The sequence below is a fragment of the Berghia stephanieae genome, chromosome 10 (genome assembly GCF_034508935.2).
Source record: "Berghia stephanieae isolate SIO BIC M18660-M18661 chromosome 10, UCSD_Bste_1.3, whole genome shotgun sequence".
Taxonomy (NCBI): Eukaryota; Metazoa; Mollusca; class Gastropoda; order Nudibranchia; family Aeolidiidae; genus Berghia; species Berghia stephanieae.
In genome coordinates, this window is record NC_088369.1 from 24466795 (window position 1) to 24489294 (window position 22500).

Below are 22500 nucleotides of genomic sequence, written 5' to 3' on the forward strand. Positions count from 1 at the left end.
ATGGTTACATTAGATGGGGTGACAAAATCTCTTTAGACCAATGGCTACGTTTTTAGTTCCATGCCTGTTGGTTGTATTGTATACACGTGGTGTGCTGAAATAATAAAAAAAATGCAATGTGTTACAAATTACATATACAATATTAAGTATAGATATATAGAAAGATAGATAGGTATCGGTAGGTAAATAGACAGATAGATAAATTATAGGAGCCAACAGTAAGTATAACTTCTACTACATGTTCCGCACAGTCCTAGTGATGGTCATAGGGCTGAAACATCGATTTAAACTACAATATTGTTGTAGGGATTCCAAATCACATATAATTTTCTCACAGCCCACTTTCGTAGTTTTATAACACTGTATAAATTACCACACCTAATTATTTTGTAAATTTACATATTTGTGTTTGTGTTTTCTGTCTCCTGGCGAAGGCCAAGGGCTGAAACGTTGTTTGTTTTGTGTTGTTCCCTTATATATGACTCACATCTACTCACTTTATTTTTTTTCTCTCCATTTTATTGGCTCATTTAGGCACCTCTAGCTTTGGTTTTACCACACCTAACTTTCTTACAGCCCACCTGCATAAATTTATCACGCTGCATTAATTACAGACACATCCGAAACCATAAACTTCATCAGGTGCTCGTGGAAAATTGCCCGGCAGCGTCTGTTAATTAATATTGGGATCAAATGGACGTGCCACGCCTAACACTGTCCACACTCCTTACTACGTTTTATGATGCCGAGAGATAGAATTATCCAGCGATCCAATACGCTTCAACAGTCGTAACGTCACTTCCCTCGTAATGACGAATGGTAACTTAGTAACTGGCTCTAAACAATCGGAACAATGGCAGACGCTCTTATGAAATATTTCTCCGACGAGGATAAAAGCGTATCCAGAGGAGAAAAAAAACCCCATTTAAATCTGATCATGTTTTGACTTTCACACATTCTGATCACAAGACATATGAAAATTTCTAGGCAGCATGAAGAATAAATAAAAAGCCGCCGTTGCTGGGCGACGTGACATCAGACTATTCTTTCCAATTCTACCTAAGATTACCGCACTTATGACTTCTTGAATATCTCATCTGAATTGACCAATCAAAAAGTTCAAAATCTAAAAATCGGGGGATGTGATTGAATCCTGCGTAATGGCCAGTAAAAAAAAATAATTAATCTACAATTCAAGAACCGAATAATTGGTCCCCGCCAAAGACCCAAAACTCCGATCGTGTTATGATACAAATATAATACTAACAGTGTTCGACGTGTTGATAATAACAAGTGAGCAAATTATTATTAGACATTTACCACGGTTGTCGTGATAATCTGTGGGAGAAGTGGCGAGTAGGTAGAATGAAGTGATTCATAAGATGGACAGATAGATAGGTAGGTAGATAGATAAATCGATGGATAGATGGATAGATACAAGTTGATATAAAGAGAGATCGATCAGATATATAGATGGATAGAAAGATTTATATATATATATATATATATATATATAAATATATATTATATATATATTTATATATATATATTTATATATATATATATATATATATATATATATATATATATATATATAGAGAGAGAGAGAGAGAGAGAGAGAGAGTAGTTTGATATTTAGAAAGATAAGCAGATATTATGCGGGAAGAGTGATAGAAACAAAACACAAGTTAATTTTTATAAAGGCTGTGATCTGCTGGTTGAATCAATAAACCCATGTGAAATCCTTTGAGCGTAAAGAGTTATTGCGTTGATCAGACAGATGGCAATCTTTATATAGGTGTGTGTCATACGCATACGCAATTAACACATTGACATGTCAATGGTGTTAATGATTTCATTCAATATTGGCAAAATATAAAAAATAAAAAGGGAGCTAGGATCACACCTTGAAGGAGCCCTTTAGATCTAGGACCGTCTCTGGCAGGATCCTTTAAATTATGATATTTAGTAAAGATTTTTCAATTACATTCAATGTTATCATTGTTAGCGTCGTTTTTTTTTTGTTTTGTTTTGTTTTTTTTGTTTTTTTTTTGTTTTTTTGTTGTTTTTTTTGTGGGATCTCCATTACAACAATGAGTCCATAAAGATTGGGTAATCAGACCTGAAAATAAGTACACGTCGGTTCCAGTCCATGACAAAAAAATGAGTTTTTATATAGCGTAATATCCACTTAATGTGCTCTACAAGGGGTCCCTGGCCAATAGCAACACATACATTTAGGATGAGACATGAACCCTGTTAGGCGATATTACAATTTTTTTCCGATAGAGACAACGCTGTAAACGGTCAGGTACTCATTTTACACCCGAGTACGGTTAGAGAATGTGAGTAAACAGCCTTCTCGAAGGACTCAACTATGCGCCGAGCGAAAATCGAACCCAGGACCTTCCAATTCGAAAGCGAGTGTCATACCACAAGACCACATAGCCGCACGACAACAAGGTTAATACGAGCCTATACACGGGGTGGATATCAGACACTTGCAAATAATACAATAAATAATAATAAATAAAACTCTATTTGGTCATCCCCAAGGAGAAATTTGTCTTTAGGGTCTATTCCAAGGAAAGACTGGAATAGCCCAGGCGCTAGCCGCAATGCAGCAGCGCCTCAAAGTGAGCTAGGGTGAGGTGACTTGCTCAAGGTGTGTAGGTAGTCGAACTCGGTACCTTTTGGGTAAGAAGCAAAGACCATACCACGATGCCCCTATAATAATAATAATAATAATATAATAATAATAATAATAATAATAATAATAATAATAATAATAATAATAATAATAATAATAATTATTATTATTATTATTATTATTATTATCATCATCATCATCATCATCATTATTATTATTATTATTATTATTATTATTATTATTATTATTATTATTATTATTATTATTATCATCATCATAATATGTTCACATCGATTGATATGCGGCTATGTGGTCTTGTGGTATGACACTCGCTTTTGGATCGGAAGGACTTGGGTTCGAGCCTCGCTCGCTCGGCACATAGCTAAGTCCTTGGTAAAGACTCTTTACTCACATTCTTTCAACGTTCTCAGGTGTTTTACTGAGTACCTGGTCGCTTAACCCTATTTTCACCCCTTGAAAACGCATCCTATTTTATGCTTTTGGGGTGCAGATGCACCCCCTAACAGGCACATAGAAAAAATCAGGAATATTCCGATTTTCATCCTGTGGGGTGCAACTGCACCCCCTAATATTTTAGTAGCAAATTAGAGAAACCTCCTGTTTTACTCTTTGGGGTGCAAATGCACCCCATCTTTACATCACTAGTTTCTATACATTTTATACTATTTTGACTTATTACTGAATAGAGACAAAACTCCACCAACTTATTCGGCAACATATTCAAAATTATCTGGCAACTTATTAGAATTATTCACCACTTCCTGTTCCTGGATTCCTCCTTTTCTCTTAACACCATTCAAAACACAAGGCTGACCTGACTTTCAATCTAACAACATCCTGATTAGGTAAGTAAATACCATTTTTAAAGTATGATTCTAAGCTTTGTTTTACCACTTAATATACTTTACAAAATCTAGATCTTATCAAAATGTAAGCTTTAACTGATTCCTGTAAATATGAAGATCCCAAAAATGTAAAGCTATAATCTAGATCTACATTGTTTTGTCACTCACCATTGTTATTTGTAATGCTGTCAAACCCTATACTATAAAAACTGTTGAAAATCATTAGTATACACATGCTTTATAATTTATAATACATATTGATACCATTAATTGCAATTCTGTCAAAACATATAAAAACTGTTGGAAAACTTTAGTATCCATGCTTTATAATTTATAATACATATATCATCATCATCTTTTAAATTGCAAATGCTTGTATCCAGATCTAATAGATTTATTAAAACCTTGAAATGTGTTATCTATTCTTGCAGGGCATGTTTATGATTATAAAGATAAATGGCAAGTTCTAGGACTAATCTGTTTGAGCGCTTCGACAATGAACAAGAGGAATTGGTATACACTGAGCTTCAGCCTGTTGCCCAACAACCAAGTTCTTCATCTGATGTTGGTGGTGATATGGATGAATTACTGGATGATATGGGAGAAAGCAGAGATGGTGAGTTGGTTTTTTTGTGTGCTTATTTTCATTGACACTATAGCAGATTTTACTTTATAACGAGAGGAAGTACAATTTTCAGTGTATCAATCCTGCATTTTATTTCAAAATTCCCTTGATTTATTATTATGATGATGTCATAGATGTCCTGAATGGTGTGAATAATGATTGAAGGTTTCGATTGTCAGGCTTAATTGCATTTAAATCACGATTCTACCGTGTGCAGTTTTCATCTAGAGATATGTAACTGTGATGCGTCTCGAGCAGCACCACAACTAATCTCTAGGTGAAATCTGCAACAGTCAGTTCAAAACTGACACATGTTCTTAGATTAGAGTTTGGTTCTGGTGAAACCTAATCTTGTCGTTAAGGGGTAAAGGATATGATGAGGAGAAGGATCAATATAAAAGCAATACTAATAATATACATTTCACCAATTTTCATCAGATCCAGATATCAATTGGACTCCAGATGATGATGAACTTGAAGCTGATGACAATGCACACTCATCCGATGAAAGGAGCGACGGGGAGGAATATCCCGAGATCCTGAACCAATCAGACCCAGAAATAGAAGTTGACGAAGAAGAGGAAGACAGTGATGAAACTCATTTGGGTAATTCTGTATCATTGCCAGCATCTAGCAATGTAGTTTTGAGCAAAAAGGGGGATATTATGTGGAGTAAGGTACCGGTGTCCCAGGTTGGGAGAACACCTACAAGAAATGTTTTTAGGCCTCCCAAGTCCAACGTAAGACATCCGGCAAAGATAGATTCAATTGTGTCAGCCTTTAAGATGATTTTCACTGCACAAATAATTAGTGATATTGTGAAGATGACAAACTTAGAAGGAACAAGAAATGAAGGTGTGCAGTGGAAGAATGTAGATGTTATAGAAATGACAGCATTGCTAGGCCTTTTTATTCATTTGGGTGCGAGAAAGCTTGGTCTTCTAGCAGTGGCAAAGATATGGAGAGGAGCTTCGGCAGACAATGTTGCAATATGCACAATGAGCATGAAACGATTTGTAAAACTCTGCATCAACTTGCGCTTTGATGATAAAAGGACACATGCTATCAGGCGAGTTAGGGATATATTTTCACCAATTAGGGATCTCATGAACAAAATCAACAAGAATTTGCAACTTTCATACATTCCCTCAGACTGCGTAACTATAGATGAACAGCTTGTTCCGTGGAGAGGACGGTGCCCATTCTTGCAATACTTACCGAGCAAGCCAGATAAGTATGGGATGAAACTCTTTCACATATGTGACAGCAAAACAGCTTACCCTCTCCAAATGATACCGTACCTGGGTAAACATGGAGAAAGGAAAACAAACCTTGGGAGGGAGACTGTAAAGGAACTGGTAGATCCTTACCATAAAACTGGCAGGAACGTTACATGTGACAATTTTTTTTACTGATTTAGAATTAGCAGAGCACTTGTCTAGAAGAGGTTTGTCAATAGTGGGGACAGTCAGGAGAAATAAGTCATTTCTACCATCATCGTTTCAGACAGGAAAAGAACTTGAGAAATTTGACAGTGCCTTCCTATTCAAAGATGGTGCAAGCATTGTGGCACACAAATCTAACCACAAGAAACATGTTGTTGTACTGAGTACGATGCATCATTCTCCTGACATCGACCAAGGAACGAAAAAGAAGCCAGTGATGGTGAGATATTATAATAAAACCAAAGGAGGAGTCGACACATTTGACTACATGTGCCACAGTTTTTCTTGTAAAAGGAAATCAAGAAGATGGCCCATGGTCCAGTTTTACAACTTGCTGGATACAGCAGCTGTGGCAGCCCATATTTTATACAAGACTGTTCATCCAGAAGACACCAAATCATACAATGACAGGGGCCATTTCAACGAACTGTTAGCAAAGGAACTTCTTTTTGAACATTTGACAAGAAGAATGACAATGTCGAAAACAACAAGACGGGTGAAATTATCATATGAAATAATAAAGATGGAATGGAATCTCAATGATGAAAGAGAATCAGCAACAAGACCTGAGATTGAAGGACAGAGAAAGAGGAAAGCATCAAGCCAAGGAAGATGTGAAATGTGTCCGAGGAAGAAGGACAGAAAAATAAGGGAAACTTGTTCAAAATGTAAGGCATTTGCTTGCAAAGACCACAGTAAAAGCTACAAAGTGTGTGACCATTGTGCAGAATAGATTTGTACAGTGTAAGTATAGGTCGATAGCAAGATTGAGATGGTGAGGAAAATTTTAACAATAAGTATGAGTACATGTCATATGGTATTGTGCTGACAGCGATAGATGACAAGAAATTGGAAATACAATGATTGATGTTTTATTTTGATTTGTTCTACTGTATAGAATTGAGTGTACTGTAGGTACATGTTTGAACCTTTTTGTTTTTAGTTTGAAAGTTTTCAATGAAATTCAATAATTAAACCCACTAATTTGTTTGTTTTTCGATTTCCAAATAAAACGATTGATTGCCTATTGCTAGTCAAAAATATTGTCCTTCATTCTATTTCAAAATTGTGAAAACACAGTGGAACACTGACAAATGACTATATATCTAACAATACAAACATGCTGTACCTACTCACTTATCATCTTGGAAATTACATATGGTGTGCATTAGCAGCATAAAAAAAATATAATTGACAAACTCATATATGACTAAATAAAATAGAGCTTTTATATAGCACGATATCCACCGAGGTGCTCAAAGCGCTTTACAAGGGGTCCCAGACCAACAGCAACACACAACATAAGACGAGACAAGCAGCCTGTTAGGCGCGATACAATTTTGGTGAGGACAAGGACCGGCCAGTGTACTTGGTTTTACACATGAGTGGGGTGTGGAAAATGTGTGTAAAGACCATTTCCCAAGGAGTCAACTTTGCACCGCCAGAGCGGGATTCGAACCCCTGACCTTCCGATCACGAGTCGTAGCGTCTACCACTACCACTAGACTACAAACCCACACACTATACATGTGTATATATATATATATATATATATATATGGATTCAAACTCACGCAGTATAAGAACATTACATACAATCTAACACAAATATATACAGGCAGTTTATAAAAAATGTGGGCCTTCTTTATTGAAAATCACATAAATTACAATTAGTAATGCATAACTTGTGACGATAAGAAGAAATCCATATTTAGCCATGGTCAGAGGCCTATATTTTGGTTATTCTGCCAATTAGGTGTGGGCAACCTTGAGTACATATCAAAAAGTATCTTATTTATAATAATCTACACCAGAAAATGGTAATTTATATGGCCAGTTGCTATTCTACTATAGACAAATACATGGGGTGCATATGCACCCCAAAGGATGAAATAGGAGGTTTCTCGTTATTTTCTCTTTGTTTATTAGGGGGTGCAATTGCACCCCAAAAGCGTAAAATCTCAAATTCCATGGGAGGTCTTCTGGTGTGAGTAAACGATGCACGTGAGAGGTGTAAAATTTGGGGAGGTGATTTAAGGGGTCAATTTAGGAAAAGTCACAAAATTTCAGGTTTATAGGTCAAAAATTGTAGATTTTAGAGCCAAAAAACATAGCATTGGGGTGCGTTTGCACCCCAGAGGTGAAAATAGGGTAACAGCGTTGTATCTGTCCGAAAAAAAATTGTATTGTCGTCTATCAGGCGTCATCATTACTCGTTCTTTATGTTACGTGTTGCTGTTGGTCAGGGACCCTTTGTAAAGCACATTGAGCAATTTTAGTGGATATTGGGCTATATAAAAGCTCATTAATTAATGTTACGTGCTGATGTTGGCCAGGGACCCTTTGTAAAGCGCTTTGAGCAATTTTAGTGGATGTCGCGCGATAATATAAAAACTCAACTTTTTTTTTGTTGGTTATTTGAAGGAAGATTTTTATGACCAAATTTCTTTTTTTTTTTTTAAACGTCCTTTTCTCAGAGTTCTATCTATCGACCCCAGATTTGAATAGAATTTCCCATCATGTTGATTCCCGTGCATTCCGTGTTCATTACGGCCTTCAATGGACGTCTCCAATTTCATTCGCATCTTTCTGCTGTGCATCCATTCGAAGGCAATCAATAAATTGAGTACCTAGTACCTACCTGGTAGTTAACAGCGTAGCCTCTGTCAGAAAAAAAATGTATTATCGTCAAACAGGCGTCATGCATATCTCGTTCTTTTTGTTACGTGTTGCTGTTGGTCAGGGACCCTTTGTAAAGCGCTTTGAGCACTTTTAATGGATATTGTCCTATATTTAAAGCTCTTTAAAATTTTTTTTTTTTTTTTAATTTGAAGGAAGAGTTTTATGACCAATTTTTTTTTTAAAACGTCCTTTTCTCAGAGTTCTATCTATCGACCTCAGATTTGAATAGAATTTCCCATCATGTTGAATCCCGTGCATTCCGTGTTCATTACGGCCTTCAATGGACGTCTCCAATTTCATTCGCATCTTTCTGCTGTGCATCCATTCGAACCAAGCCAATCAATTGGGGATAAATTTGCTTTTCTCTATTTGTGTTAAAGATAACGAGATAATGTTAAATTGTTGCTGCTGCTTGAAGAAGCTCGAAGCTCGAAGGAAGAAAAATAAAAATAACGATACGTATTGAATTGTAAGAAGCTTCAATTCATTAGACGAAGACAGATACTGTGGACGTTTCGAGTTTCCCCCTTTTATCAACAGAATAGGATGAATGAAGTACTACAGACGAATGAGATAAAACTGTGGACGTTTCGGGTTTCCCCTTTATCAACAAATCAGGATGAATGCAACACTACAGACGAATGAGGTAATTATTAACTCATTCGTCTGTAGTATTTCAATCGTCCTGTTTTGTTGATAAATGGGAAACCCGAAACTTCCACAGTATCTGTCTTCGTGTAATAAATTGAAGCTTACAATTCAATACTTATCGCTATTTCTTAAATATAACGAGAAAATGCTAAAAAGATTCAAGTAATATTGTTTTTTTTTTTTATATTTGTGACGCAGGATTTCAAAGCCGTATTCCTTCGTGATTACGTAATTCTGTCTGGAAATTGAATTTATTGATGCTATGCGTTTAGCCAAAATTAAAAAAGAAAACCCAGCAGCCGGATATAAGCGTAGCCATTGTCACAGTAAAGGTTGTTCACAATTATCTTATTAAATTTTATTTTACTAAGAACTGAATTCATCTCACTCCAGTTATATTTCGGTAGGCTTAGATAAACTTTACCTTCTAATATTAGATCGTCTTTCCTTTTATAGCCTTCCCTCGAATTAATTTCTAATTAGTGAATACTTTTCGTTCTACATTCTGTCACGTAGCCACTTATTATAAAAGCTGATAGGTCTAACATTTGACACTCACTTTCTCTACACAATCTATGCCGGACGGCCAGTCGCTCTATTCCTATATATATACTGGAAGATTTTTATCTTTTGGGACTTTGTAGATATTATATCTACACCATTAAGACGCCGGAGCTTTTAACTTTGATTGTATAATCTTCAAGGATCAAACCCAAGCCCGCTGTCAAAGGACTACACAATAACTTCTTACCAATTGCCTGGAAGTGGAATTTTACGAGTCCGATCCTGTTATCAGACGAATAGATCATCCAAGCCCATCAACTGCCTGGAAACGTAAACTTATGAACCTGACATATTATCATAAGTTACGTAAAATATTCATATCTCTATTTGTAACTGCCACGATCACTGTTTATCTCTTTTAATTAAATTTCATCATTATTTTTATTTCATTGTAAACAAATCGTTAATTGTTTTTCATTTATAGTAACTAGTAAATTCTGGGGCCTCATTCTACATATATCTTTATGCATAGTCGAGTAGCTCTTTACTCACTTGAGACCATGACATTTTGGAGGGGACACATATAAAGAATTGAATTTATTTAGTTACTTATATCTATTTCATCTAACTTTAAAGTTTAAATTGTAAAACTCTTAATTGCCCCACTTTATCATATTTTAATTGAACTCCCTATTTACAGGATTAATTTTTTTTCTTTTTCATTTCTTCATTTAAATGGAATAGCAATTTATCCATTCATTCTTTCATTCAAATTGAATAGCATTTTATTGATTCATTCCTTCATCCATTTATTCATTTATAAATCATTCATTCATTCATTGTTCATTCATTTATTTATTCATTCATTCATTCATTCATCCATTCATTCGTTTATTCACTCATTTATCCAATCATTCATACATTTATTCCTCCCTTCATTCTTTCATTCATACATTATCCATTCATTCATTCATTTATTCACTCAGTTTTTCATTCATTCATTCATTCCTTGTCCACTTTGTTATTATATCACTCATTTCATTTTGTTGTTTGCCTCATTCATGAATTGTTTTCAATATGTTTACATTCCATAACGATTCATTCACCTATCATCCAATCACTCAGTGTTGTGAACACATTTTGTAACTATTGTAAATCTTACGATATTTTATTGTTTTGTATTTCAGACATCACTGTTAAACACTCTTCAATGCCTAATTACAATTGTTGAACAACCATTGAACAAGAGAAAGGTCCCAGCCACGAACTGAGTTGGTAAATATATCCTTCATTATTCTCTTTTACATGAGTTGGGCATCACATAGTAACTATAGACATCGTGATTTGTTTTGCATAGTGATTTGTTTTAAATACATTTTTGGCATACTACTGTTACCGAAAACCACTTATATATTATGTTCTGAAAAGTGAGTCTTTAAAAACTAAATAATAATAAAAGGAGTCTACTAGCCGTCGTGTTATATTTAGTGATAGATAACTTGGGATTATTGTGGCATCCTATTATTGTTATCACACTCTAGTATATTAGCGTCATTGCGAATAATTGTACACAAACTAACGACGAGTCACACACATTGGTGATACATTTTTCGTAGTAACATAGTTTAGAGTACACGCGATTGACACATTGTTATGGACTCAAGTCATAACTCCGCATTGTATTGACACATTGCTTTATAAGATATAACGATAAAAGGCATCAAATTCAACATACATAATACGTTGAAATAAGAGAGAGAGATTTCTAAAAATAGAACAGTTCATTCCAGTAAGTGTAAATAAATAAAACAGTCAGTAACAGTATCCTGTCAATATAATATATATAAAACATCGTAACTAATTTATTGCAAAAATGGAAGCATATAAAAGATACTTAAGTCTCGCAAAGGACTTAGAAATACCCCAGGAAAGAATATTTTCATGGTGCGAAGAGAAAATAAAAGAAGAAAAAGAAGGAAGAATTCGTAGAGAAGAAAATGAAGAAAGAATTCGTAGAGAAGAAAAAGAACACGAAGAAAGAATTCGTAGAGAAGAAAAAGAACACGAAGAAAGAATTCGTAGAGTAGAAAATGAAGAAAGAATTCGTAGAGAAGAAAAAGAACACGAAGAAAGAATACGTAGAGAAGAACGAGAAGAAAGAGTCCAAGAAAGGGAACTAAAAAGACAAATAGCTTTAGCAGAAGAAGAAACCAAAAGGACCCAAATGATGCTGGAAATTGAAAAAACAAAAACCGGTCATGAAAGAAAACATAATAATAGTGATGAATTTTTCGTGAAACTTCCACGCATGCCAACATACGATGAACGCTCAGACTGTCTAGAATCCTTCTTACACCGATTCGAAGTTCAGGCTAAAGGTTATCGTTGGCCAGAAAGCAAATGGGCCACAGCCTTGATTAACTGCTTATCTGGAGAACCGCTAAAAGTTTTCTATACCTTAACAACTGAAGATGCAGATGACTATGGTAAAATTAAAGACGCTCTACTAAAAAGATTTAGATTAACGGAAGATGGTTACCAGGAAAGGTTTCACACTGCAAAACCGGAAAGTGGAGAAGACTTTAATACATTCGTGAACCGAATTACTCAATTTCTAAATCGGTGGCTTGAGTTGGCAAACGTAAAACAAGACGACTTTGCAGGCCTTTACTATCTCACGCTGAAGAATCGAATCTATCAAGCTTGCAACCCAGATTTAGTCGCATTCTTTAAAGAGAGAAAGCCAGAAAACTTGGACAAATTAAAAATCTACGCAGAAAACTTTAACAGCGCACATCCATTGACACCCCTTAGCAGAACATTGAAGGAACCATACTACGCTGCTGCTGCTCAGAGTCCAGGTACACCTAAAGTTCAGTACTCAAATAGAACGAGCCGATCAATCACTCGGAACACGCAAGTGAAACAAGATGATCATAGTAACAAACCATGGAACAAACAGTTCAATAGAGACCATAGCCGACCCTATCAAAACAAAACAAGAAATAGCACTGACAATAATACTGAGTATAAGAAAACCAACAAACCTATAATTAAATGTCAATATTGTGGAATGAAAGGCCACACAGCAGACAAATGTTACAAAATCGTGGGATATCCAAAAGAAACTGCAAATGCATCACTCCAAACAAGTGTAAACAATCAGACACGAGTAATGTCAGGAGAAAATATAAATGTGTATTGCGTGAAAGGTATGTCACTTTTAACACAAACTCACAAATCAGGATCGCTATTTTTTTGTGAAGGCAAAGCTAATGGAACTGATTGCAAAATATTGAGAGACACAGGATGCAGTACAGTAGGAATAAAAGCATCTTTGATCAATGACGAAGACAAAACTGGAATAACGGTACAATGCATCACATTCAGTGGCACAGTCGAAACCTTTGAAACAGCTAATGTGTACATAGAAACCCCATACTATACAGGAATAGTGGAATGCTGTATACTTCCCAACCCCGTCGCTGATGTTATTGTTGGCAATATAAAAGGTCTTAAAGACAACCCAACAGATGTAAAAGAATGGTCATTAACCCAAGAAACAGCTTGTCTAGCAGAAACAAGAAAGATGACTAAGACAACAGAGAAGCCAATGACTATTTCTCTAGAACCACAACAATTTGACAGGAACACGTTCATTGAAGAACAGAAAAAGGACCCGACTTTAACATCATATTTCAATATCGCAAACAAAGGGACGAAATCAAAAGTTGAATACATCATTGAAAAAGATATTCTGTTCAGGTTACATAGGAAAAGAAACAAAATAGCTAAACAACTGGTCACGCCGAGTATTTACAGAAACAAAATCCTTGGAATAGCGCACGATTCAATAACTTCTGGACATCTTGGGAGCTCTTCCACATTGAAGAGAATATCCGAGAATTTCACATGGCCTGGAATTACTAAAGACGTCCGAGAATATGTGAAATCGTGTGACACATGCCAAAGAAGAGTCGCAAAAGGCAGAATACCGAGATTGCCATTAGAGACAACCCCAGTTATTGAAAAAGTTTTTCAAAAAGTTGCAATTGACATTATAGGCCCTTTAACAAAATCATATAGAAACCATACACACATACTAACACTAGTCGATTACGCAACCAGGTGGCCAGAAGCGATAGCATTGAAATCAACTACATCGGATCACATAGCTGAAGCATTGATGACAATTTTTACTAGAATAGGCATACCAAATGAGATACTGTCGGACAATGGACCCCAATTTACATCACATATGATGCATGAAACCATGAAACTCATGGGAATCCAACACTCTGGCCAAAACTTAATATAAGCTTTTTTGTTGTAGTATTGTAGAAGTCTTCCTAATGATGTTGTTCTGGGTTGGGTCGATCAAGTAATCGGTAACAAATTACCCACGTAATAGGTTATCGATACTACCGGGGTAATTGGCTAGTGGTTTTTGATGTCGCGACGGTGGAAAAAACGGGCAAATTACAAGTACCAGTACTACCACCACTACAACCAGCACACAAAATATCATTGATGGTCTCTCTCTCTCTCTCTCTCTCTCTCTCTCTCTCTCTCTCTCTTTCTTTCTCCCCCTCCTCTCTCTCTCTCTCTCTCTCTCTCTCTCTCTTTCTCCCCCTCCTCTCTCTCTCTCTCTCTCTCTCTCTCTCTCTCTCTCTCTCTCTCTCTCTCTCTCTACCTCACTGTCCCAGCCTGGTAAAATCACAACTAGTCCTATACTGTATTATGCGGCTATGTGATCTTGTAATGCGACACTCGCTTTCGGATTGAATTGTCCTGAGTTCGAGCCTCACTCAGCGCGTAGTTGAATCCTCGTGAAAAAAAGGCTCTTTACTCAAATTCTCTCACCGTACTCAGGTGAAAAACGAGGACTTGGCCGTTAACAGAGTTGTGTCTGCTGGAAAAAAATTGTAGTATCGGCCAAAAGACGTCATGTCTCGTTACAAATGTTTCGTGTTGCTGTTGGTCAGTGACCCTTTGTAAAGCGCTTTGAGCACGTTTAGTGGATATCGTCACCTAGGCATTCCACGAGGGAATATAGATAATTCATCAAACGAAGATGTCTGATGTCAACAGGAATCACCCATATTGCCCAAGTGAGAAAATTGGGGGTAAATAATCTTGCCCAAGGAAAAAAAACGAAAGTGCCTGAAGCGAGTCTCGAACCCGGGACCTTCCGGGTCACAGTGCAACAATGCGTTAACCACTCGGCCTCTTCGCCCCCGGAAAGACTACTTAAAAGTTTTCTAAATGTTTTGTTGTTTTTCTGGTTTGTTTTGCCAGAGCACGAATATTCTAACATCTTGAAAAATAAATTTTTTATTTTTTTTTTGTTTTTCTTTTTGTTTTGTTTTTGTTGATTGATGAGAAATCGCTATAGCCAAAAAAAAAAAAGAAAGAAAAAAAGAAAGGACGATAGATTAGCGTCCTAGCCAACGGGTAGCAAGAAATTGCTATGTGCTAATGGACTCTGAAGGACGTCTTTAAAACTATTTCTAATTAAATTATAAATGTATTTGTTTTTGGTCAGAGGAGGGAAAGGAAGTCAATTCTCTTCGGGAGGCAGAAGCAGGATCCATAAACCGGAAGTGTCTGCGTCTTTCTCAAATCGATGAGAAATCGCCACAGGACGACTAGCGTCCTATCCAAACGGTAGCAAGAAATTGCTATGGGCTAATGAACTCTGAAGGACGTCTTAAAAAATATTTCTTACTAAATTTAAAAACGTTTTTTTTTTTTTTTTTGGTCAGAGGAGGGGAAGGAAGTCAGTTCTCTTCGGGAGGCAGCAGCAGGATCCATAAACCGGAAGTGTCTGCGTCTTTCTCAAATTAATAGGAAATCGCTACAACCAATAAATGGACGACAGTCTAGCATCCTATCCCAGAGGGTACCAAGAAATGGACGTAGTCCCTTTCACAATATTATTATAAGAACCGGGATAAGCTTCGACTTCAAGAGCCTAATGGCACTTGTCATGGTCTCAAGTGAGTAAAGAGCTACTCGACTATGCATAAAGATATATGTAGAATGAGGCCCCAGAATTTACTAGTTACTATAAATGAAAAACAATTAACGATTTGTTTACAATGAAATAAAAATAATGATGAAATTTAATTAAAAGAGATAAACAGTGATCGTGGCAGTTACAAATAGAGATATGAATATTTTACGTAACTTATGATAATATGTCAGGTTCATAAGTTTACGTTTCCAGGCAATTGATGGGCTTGGATGATCTATTCCTCTGATAACAGGGTTGGACTCGTAAAATTCCACTTCCAGGCAATTGGTAAGAAGTTATTGTGTAGTCCTTTGACAGCGGGCTTGGGTTTGATCCTTGAAGATTATACAATCAAAGTTAAAAGCTCCGGCGTCTTAATGGTGTAGATATAATATCTACAAAGTCCCAAAAGATAAAAATCTTCCAGTATATATATATAGGAATAGAGCGACTGGCCGTCCGGCATAGATTGTGGAGAGAAAGTGAGTGTCGAATGTTAGACCTATCAGCTTTTATAATAAGTGGCTACGTGACAGAATGTAGAACGAAAAGTATTCACTAATTAGAAATTAATTCGAGGGAAGGCTATAAAAGGAAAGACGATCTAATATTAGAAGGTAAAGTTTATCTAAGCCTACCGAAATATAACTGGAGTGAGATGAATTCAGTTCTTAATAAAATAAAATTTAATAAGATAATTGTGAACAACCTTTACTGTGACACCCCCCACCCACGTTTAAAATATACTCTTTAACCATTATGGGAAAGATAGATTTTACAAACGGAAGTAAATTTACTATCATGATACTCTAGTATTAATCCATTGTTATGATTTGTGCTACAATTAAATTATTTATTAACTAGACATGGAAATGTTTATACTAACGTAGGTATATGAATGGGTGACAATAACAATGAAAGATTGTGATTACAAATCATTGTGATGAACAACATGATGGCAATGTGATTACAAATCATTGTGATAAACAATAGTGAAGGCAATGAAGCATGATTTAAATCGATGATATGAAGGTAATTTACTGAATGAAATGAATGAAAATGTAAATGGAATATTGACATTTCAATTATTAATCATAAATGAGTGAAAATTCATAACAATAATAGATAAAGAGAAGATTTCCCAAATCATGAATGGGTATGGTATATATATCCAAACAATACTCAATGTTACATTAAGTTGGGTCATCATGTTTACAAATAAAATTATCGAAATTGTGCGTTCTGATTTGGCATAATTTTCGAGGTAACTAACAGTATGCATGAGAGGTTAAGTTATACCCTTCTCACGTCATTGATCAAAGATGCTTTTATTCCTACTGTACTGCATCCTGTGTCTCTCAATATTTTGCAATCAGTTCCATTAGCTTTGCCTTCACAAAAAAATAGCGATCCTGATTTGTGAGTTTGTGTTAAAAGTGACATACCTTTCACGCAATACACATTTATATTTTCTCCTGACATTATTCGTGTCTGATTATTTACACTGGTTTGGAGTGATGCATTTGCAGTTTCTTTCGGATATCCCACGATTTTGTAACATTTGTCTGCTGTGTGGCCTTTCATTCCACAATATTGACATTTAATTATAGGTTTGTTGGTTTTCTTATATTCAGTATTATTGTCAGTGCTATTTCTTGTTTTGTTTTGATAGGGTCGGCTGTGGTCTCTATTGAACTGTTTGTTCCATGGTTTGTTACTATGATCATCTTGTTTCACTTGCGTGTTCCGAGTGATTGATCGGCTCGTTCTATTTGAGTACTGAACTTTAGGTGTACCTGGACTCTGAGCAGCGGCAGCGTAGTATGGTTCCTTCAATGTTCTGCTAAGGGGTGTCAATGGATGTGCGCTGTTAAAGTTTTCTGCGTAGATTTTTAATTTGTCCAAGTTTTCTGGCTTTCTCTCTTTAAAGAATGCGACTAAATCTGGGTTGCAAGCTTGATAGATTCGATTCTTCAGCGTGAGATAGTAAAGGCCTGCAAAGTCGTCTTGTTTTACGTTTGCCAACTCAAGCCACCGATTTAGAAATTGAGTAATTCGGTTCACGAATGTATTAAAGTCTTCTCCACTTTCCGGTTTTGCAGTGTGAAACCTTTCCTGGTAACCATCTTCCGTTAATCTAAATCTTTTTAGTAGAGCGTCTTTAATTTTTCCATAGTCATCTGCATCTTCAGTTGTTAAGGTATAGAAAACTTTTAGCGGTTCTCCAGATAAGCAGTTAATCAAGGCTGTGGCCCATTTGCTTTCTGGCCAACGATAACCTTTAGCCTGAACTTCGAATCGGTGTAAGAAGGATTCTAGACAGTCTGAGCGTTCATCGTATGTTGGCATGCGTGGAAGTTTCACGAAAAATTCATCACTATTATTATGTTTTCTTTCATGACCGGTTTTTTTTTTTTTCAATTTCCAGTATCATTTGGGTCCTTTTGGTTTCTTCTTCTGCTAAAGCTATTTGTCTTTTTAGTTCCCTTTCTTGGACTCTTTCTTCTCGTTCTTCTCTACGTATTCTTTCTTCGTGTTCTTTTTCTTCTCTACGAATTCTTTCTTCGTGTTCTTTTTCTTCTCTACGAATTCTTTCTTCATTTTCTTCTCTACGAATTCTTTCTTCGTGTTCTTTTTCTTCTTTACGAATTCTTTCTTCATTTTCTTCTCTACGAATTCTTTCTTCATGTTCTTTTTCTTCTTTTACTTTCTCTTCGCACCATGAAAATATTCTTTCCTGGGGTATTTCTAAGTCCTTTGCGAGACTTAAGTATCTTTTATATGCTTCCATGTTGCAATAAATTAGTTACGATGTTTTATATATATTATATTGACAGGATACTGTTACTGACTGTTTTATTTATTTACACTTACTGGAATGAACTGTTCTATTTTTAGAAATCTCTCTCTCTTATTTCAACTTATTATGTATGTTGAATTTGATGCCTTTTATCGTTATATCTTATAAAGCAATGTGTCAATACAATGCGGAGTTATTATGACTTGTGTCAATAACAATGTGTCAATCGCGTGTACTCTAAACTATGTTACTACGAAAAATGTATCACCAATGTGTGTGACTCGTCGTTAGTTTGTGTACAATTATTCGCAATGACGCTAATATACTAGAGTGTGATAACAATAATAGGATGCCAAAATAATCCCAAGTTATCTATCACTAAATATAACACGACGGCTAGTGGACTCCTTTTATTATTATTTAGTTTTTAAAGACTCACTTTTCAGAACATAATATATAAGTGGTTTTCGGTAACAGTAATATGCCAAAAATGCATTTAAAACAAATCACTATGCAAAACAAATCACGATGTCTATAGTTACCATGTGATGCCCAACTCATGTAAAAGAGAATAATGAAGGATATATTTACCAACTCAGTTCGTGGCTGGGACCTCTCTCTTGTTCAATGGTTGTTCAACAATTGTAATTAGGCATTGAAGAGTGTTTAACAGTGATGTCTGAAATACAAAACAATAAAATATCGTAAGATTTACAATAGTTCCAAAATGTGTTCACAACACTGAGTGATTGGATGATAGGTGAATGAATCGTTATGGAATGTAAACATATTGAAAACAATTCATGAATGAGGCAAACAACAAAATGAAATGAGTGATATTATAACAAAGTGGACAAGGAATGAATGAATGAATGAAAAACTGAGTGAATAAATGAATGAATGAATGGATAATGTATGAATGAAAGAATGAAGGGAGGAATAAATGTATGAATGATTGGATAAATGAGTGAATAAACGAATGAATGGATGAATGAATGAATGAATGAATGAATGAATGAATGAATAAATAAATGAATGAACAATGAATGAATGAATGATTTATAAATGAATAAATGGATGAAGGAATGAATCAATAAAATGCTATTCAATTTGAATGAAAGAATGAATGGATAAATTGCTATTCCATTTAAATGAAGAAATGAAAAAGAAAAAAAAAATAAACCTGTAAATAGGGAGTTCAATTAAAATATGATCAAGTGGGGCAATTAAGAGTTTTACAATTTAAACTTTAAGGTTAGATGAAATAGATATAAGTAACTAAATAAATTCAATTCTTTATATGTGTCCCCTCCAAAATGTCATGGTCTCAAGTGAGTAAAGAGCTACTCGACTATGCATATAGATATATGTAGAATGAGGCCCCAGAATTTACTAGTTACTATAAATGAAAAACAATTAACGATTTGTTTACAATGAAATAAAAATAATGATGAAATTTAATTAAAAGAGATAAACAGTGATCGTGGCAGTTACAAATAGAGATATGGATATTTTACGTAACTTATGATAATATGTCAGGTTCATAAGTTTACGTTTCCAGGCAGTTGATGGGCTTGGATGATCTATTCCTCTGATAACAGGATTGGACTCGTAAAATTCCACTTCCAGGCAATTGGTAAGAAGTTATTGTGTAGTCCTTTGACAGCGGGCTTGGGTTTGATCCTTGAAGATTATACAATCAAAGTTAAAAGCTCCGGCGTCTTAATGGTGTAGATATAATATCTACAAAGTCCCAAAAGATAAAAATCTTCCAGTATATATATATAGGAATAGAGCGACTGGCCGTCCGGCATAGATTGTGGAGAGAAAGTGAGTGTCAAATGTTAGACCTATCAGCTTTTATATAAGTGGCTACGTGACAGAATGTAGAACGAAAAGTATTCACTAATTAGAAATTAATTCGAGGGAAGGCTATAAAAGGAAAGACGATCTAATATTAGAAGGTAAAGTTTATCTAAGCCTACCGAAATATAACTGGAGTGAGATGAATTCAGTTCTTAATAAAATAAAATTTAATAAGATAATTGTGAACAACCTTTACTGTGACAGCACTGAAAGGTTATTTAATTTAAATCAAAAGGTTTTCTATGTTTTAAAATGTTTTTGTTCTTTGTTGCCAGAGCACGGAAATCTAGTGACGCGACAGCAGGAACCATGAACAGGAAGTGTCTGCGTCTTTTCAAATTGATAAGAAATCGCTACAGCCAAAAAAAATAGACTAGCGTCCTATCCAAAGGGTAGCAAGGAATTGTTATGAGCTAATGGCTCTAAATAGCGTATTAAAATTGTTTTCTAACTCAATTTTAAAATGTCTATTCTTTGGCCAGAGGAGGGGATTGAACTCAGTTCTAGTCGGAGCAGAGCACCGAAATCTAGTTAAGCGACAGCAGGAACCATTAACAGGAAGTGTCTGCGCCTTTCTCAAATTTGTGGGAAACTCCCATTCCATGAGTCAAATGGCTCTGAAGGAGTTTTTAATAACTTTCTGACTAAAAATGTGTTTTGTAATGTTTTTTTTTTGTTTTGTTTTGTTGATTATTTTGTTCTTTTTTGTTCTTTTGCTCTGTTTGTTTATATTATGTTATTGTTAAATTTTTTGTTGTTGTTTGTTTTGTTTTTGTCAGTGTTGGAGAGTTATGGCCGGGCGGCAGCAGGAACCAATAGGAACTGTACGTATCTTCAAATTAATGGGAAATAGCTACAGCAACAGCAAAAAAAAAAAAAAATAAAATAAATAAATAAATAAATAAATAAAGGACGATAGACAAGCGTCATATCCAAAAGGTAGCAAGAAATTGCTATGAGCTAATGAACTCTGAAGGACGTCTTAAAATAATAATTCTAACTAAAGTTTACATTGTATTTATTTATTTTTTTGTCAGCGGAGGGATAGGAAGTCAATTCTCTTCGGGAGGCAGAAGCAGGATCCATAAACCGGAAGTGTCTGCGTCTTTCTCAAATCGATGAGAAATCGCCACAGGACGACTAGCGTCCTATCCAAACGGTAGCAAGAAATTGCTATGGGCTAATGAACTCTGAAGGACGTCTTTGAAAATATTTCTAACTAAATTTAAAAACGTTTTTGTTTGTTTTTTTTTTGGTCAGAGGAGGGGAAGGAAGTCAGTTCTCTTCGGGAGGCAGCAGCAGGATCCATAAACCGGAAGTGTCTGCGTCTTTCTCAAATTGATGGGAAATCGCTACAACCAATAAATGGACACCGCCATTATGGCCAGGTTGTTTCGTGACTGGAATTTCCCGCGTATCACGGGGTGTAGTTGTGTGTGTGTGTGTGTGTGTGTGTGTGTGTGTGTGTGTGGTGTTGGTCCTATCTGGTAATCACAGTCTACAACAACGATCCCTTCTATCTACCAACCCCGACGACATTATATATAAGAGTGATCGGAAACTTCCAGAAGAAAGTGAAATTAGACCGGCGGGAAATTAAGAAAAAAAAAGAAAAATGTGTATAATAGAGAAAGAAACGAAAAAGTATATAAAAGAGAAATAATATTGATGCTATGCGTTTAGCTAAAATACTCACAACATACGAGAGTCGAATTTAATTTCCAGAAGACGTGAAATTAGACAGTACATTTTTTAAAGTGTATAAATTGAGCAAAAAATGAAAAGAAAAAAAGAGAAACAATATTGATGTCTATGCGTTAGCCTAAAATACTCACAAAAATCATACAGTCGAATATAACACACAAAATTAGGTGTAACCTTGAACGTTTATAGAATGAATGAAGTTGACGTCACTCATATCTTTGTTATTGTTTTTTGCCATCCGTGTTTATGAGTAATTCTTACTAAACTGTATTAACCAGACTATAAACGTTTAAGGTTATACATAGTTTTGTGTGTTGGTCCTTTATACTTCCGGGTGGCAATGTTTTTAGTTACTGTGGCAAGCGCACAGTATCTATAGATAGTATGCGCTTGGCTAAGAAGCTCAAAACATTGCCATCCGGAAGTGTAACGGACCAACACACAAAACTATGTGTGACCATGGACGTTTATAGTCGGGTTAATACAGTTTAGTGAGAATTACTCATAATACATGGATGGTTAAAAACAATAACAAAGACCTGAGGGACGTCAACTTCGTTCCCTCTATAATTAAAGAAGAAATGATTTACTACTTGTTAGTACAGAAGGAACAAAGTTGACGTCACTCAGCTCTTTGTTATTGTTTTTAGACAGCCATTTTGGTAATTAGTTCTCACTAAATTATATCGATA

General features: G+C 35.5%; 1 protein-coding gene across 1 annotated transcript in view; it reads right to left on the reverse strand.

The window, feature by feature from the left end:
* The window catches only part of LOC144980860 (acetylcholinesterase-like), a 56697-nt gene that overhangs the window by 16339 nt on the left and 17858 nt on the right, over window positions 1–22500 (reverse strand). Inside the window, exon 3 of the mRNA XM_078928741.1 lies at window positions 1–94. This exon is cut by the window's left edge and continues 182 nt beyond it. Within this exon, the coding sequence (XP_078784867.1) occupies window positions 1–2 (2 nt within the window). The 5' untranslated portion in view covers window positions 3–94. The remainder of the gene's footprint in view (window positions 95–22500) is intronic.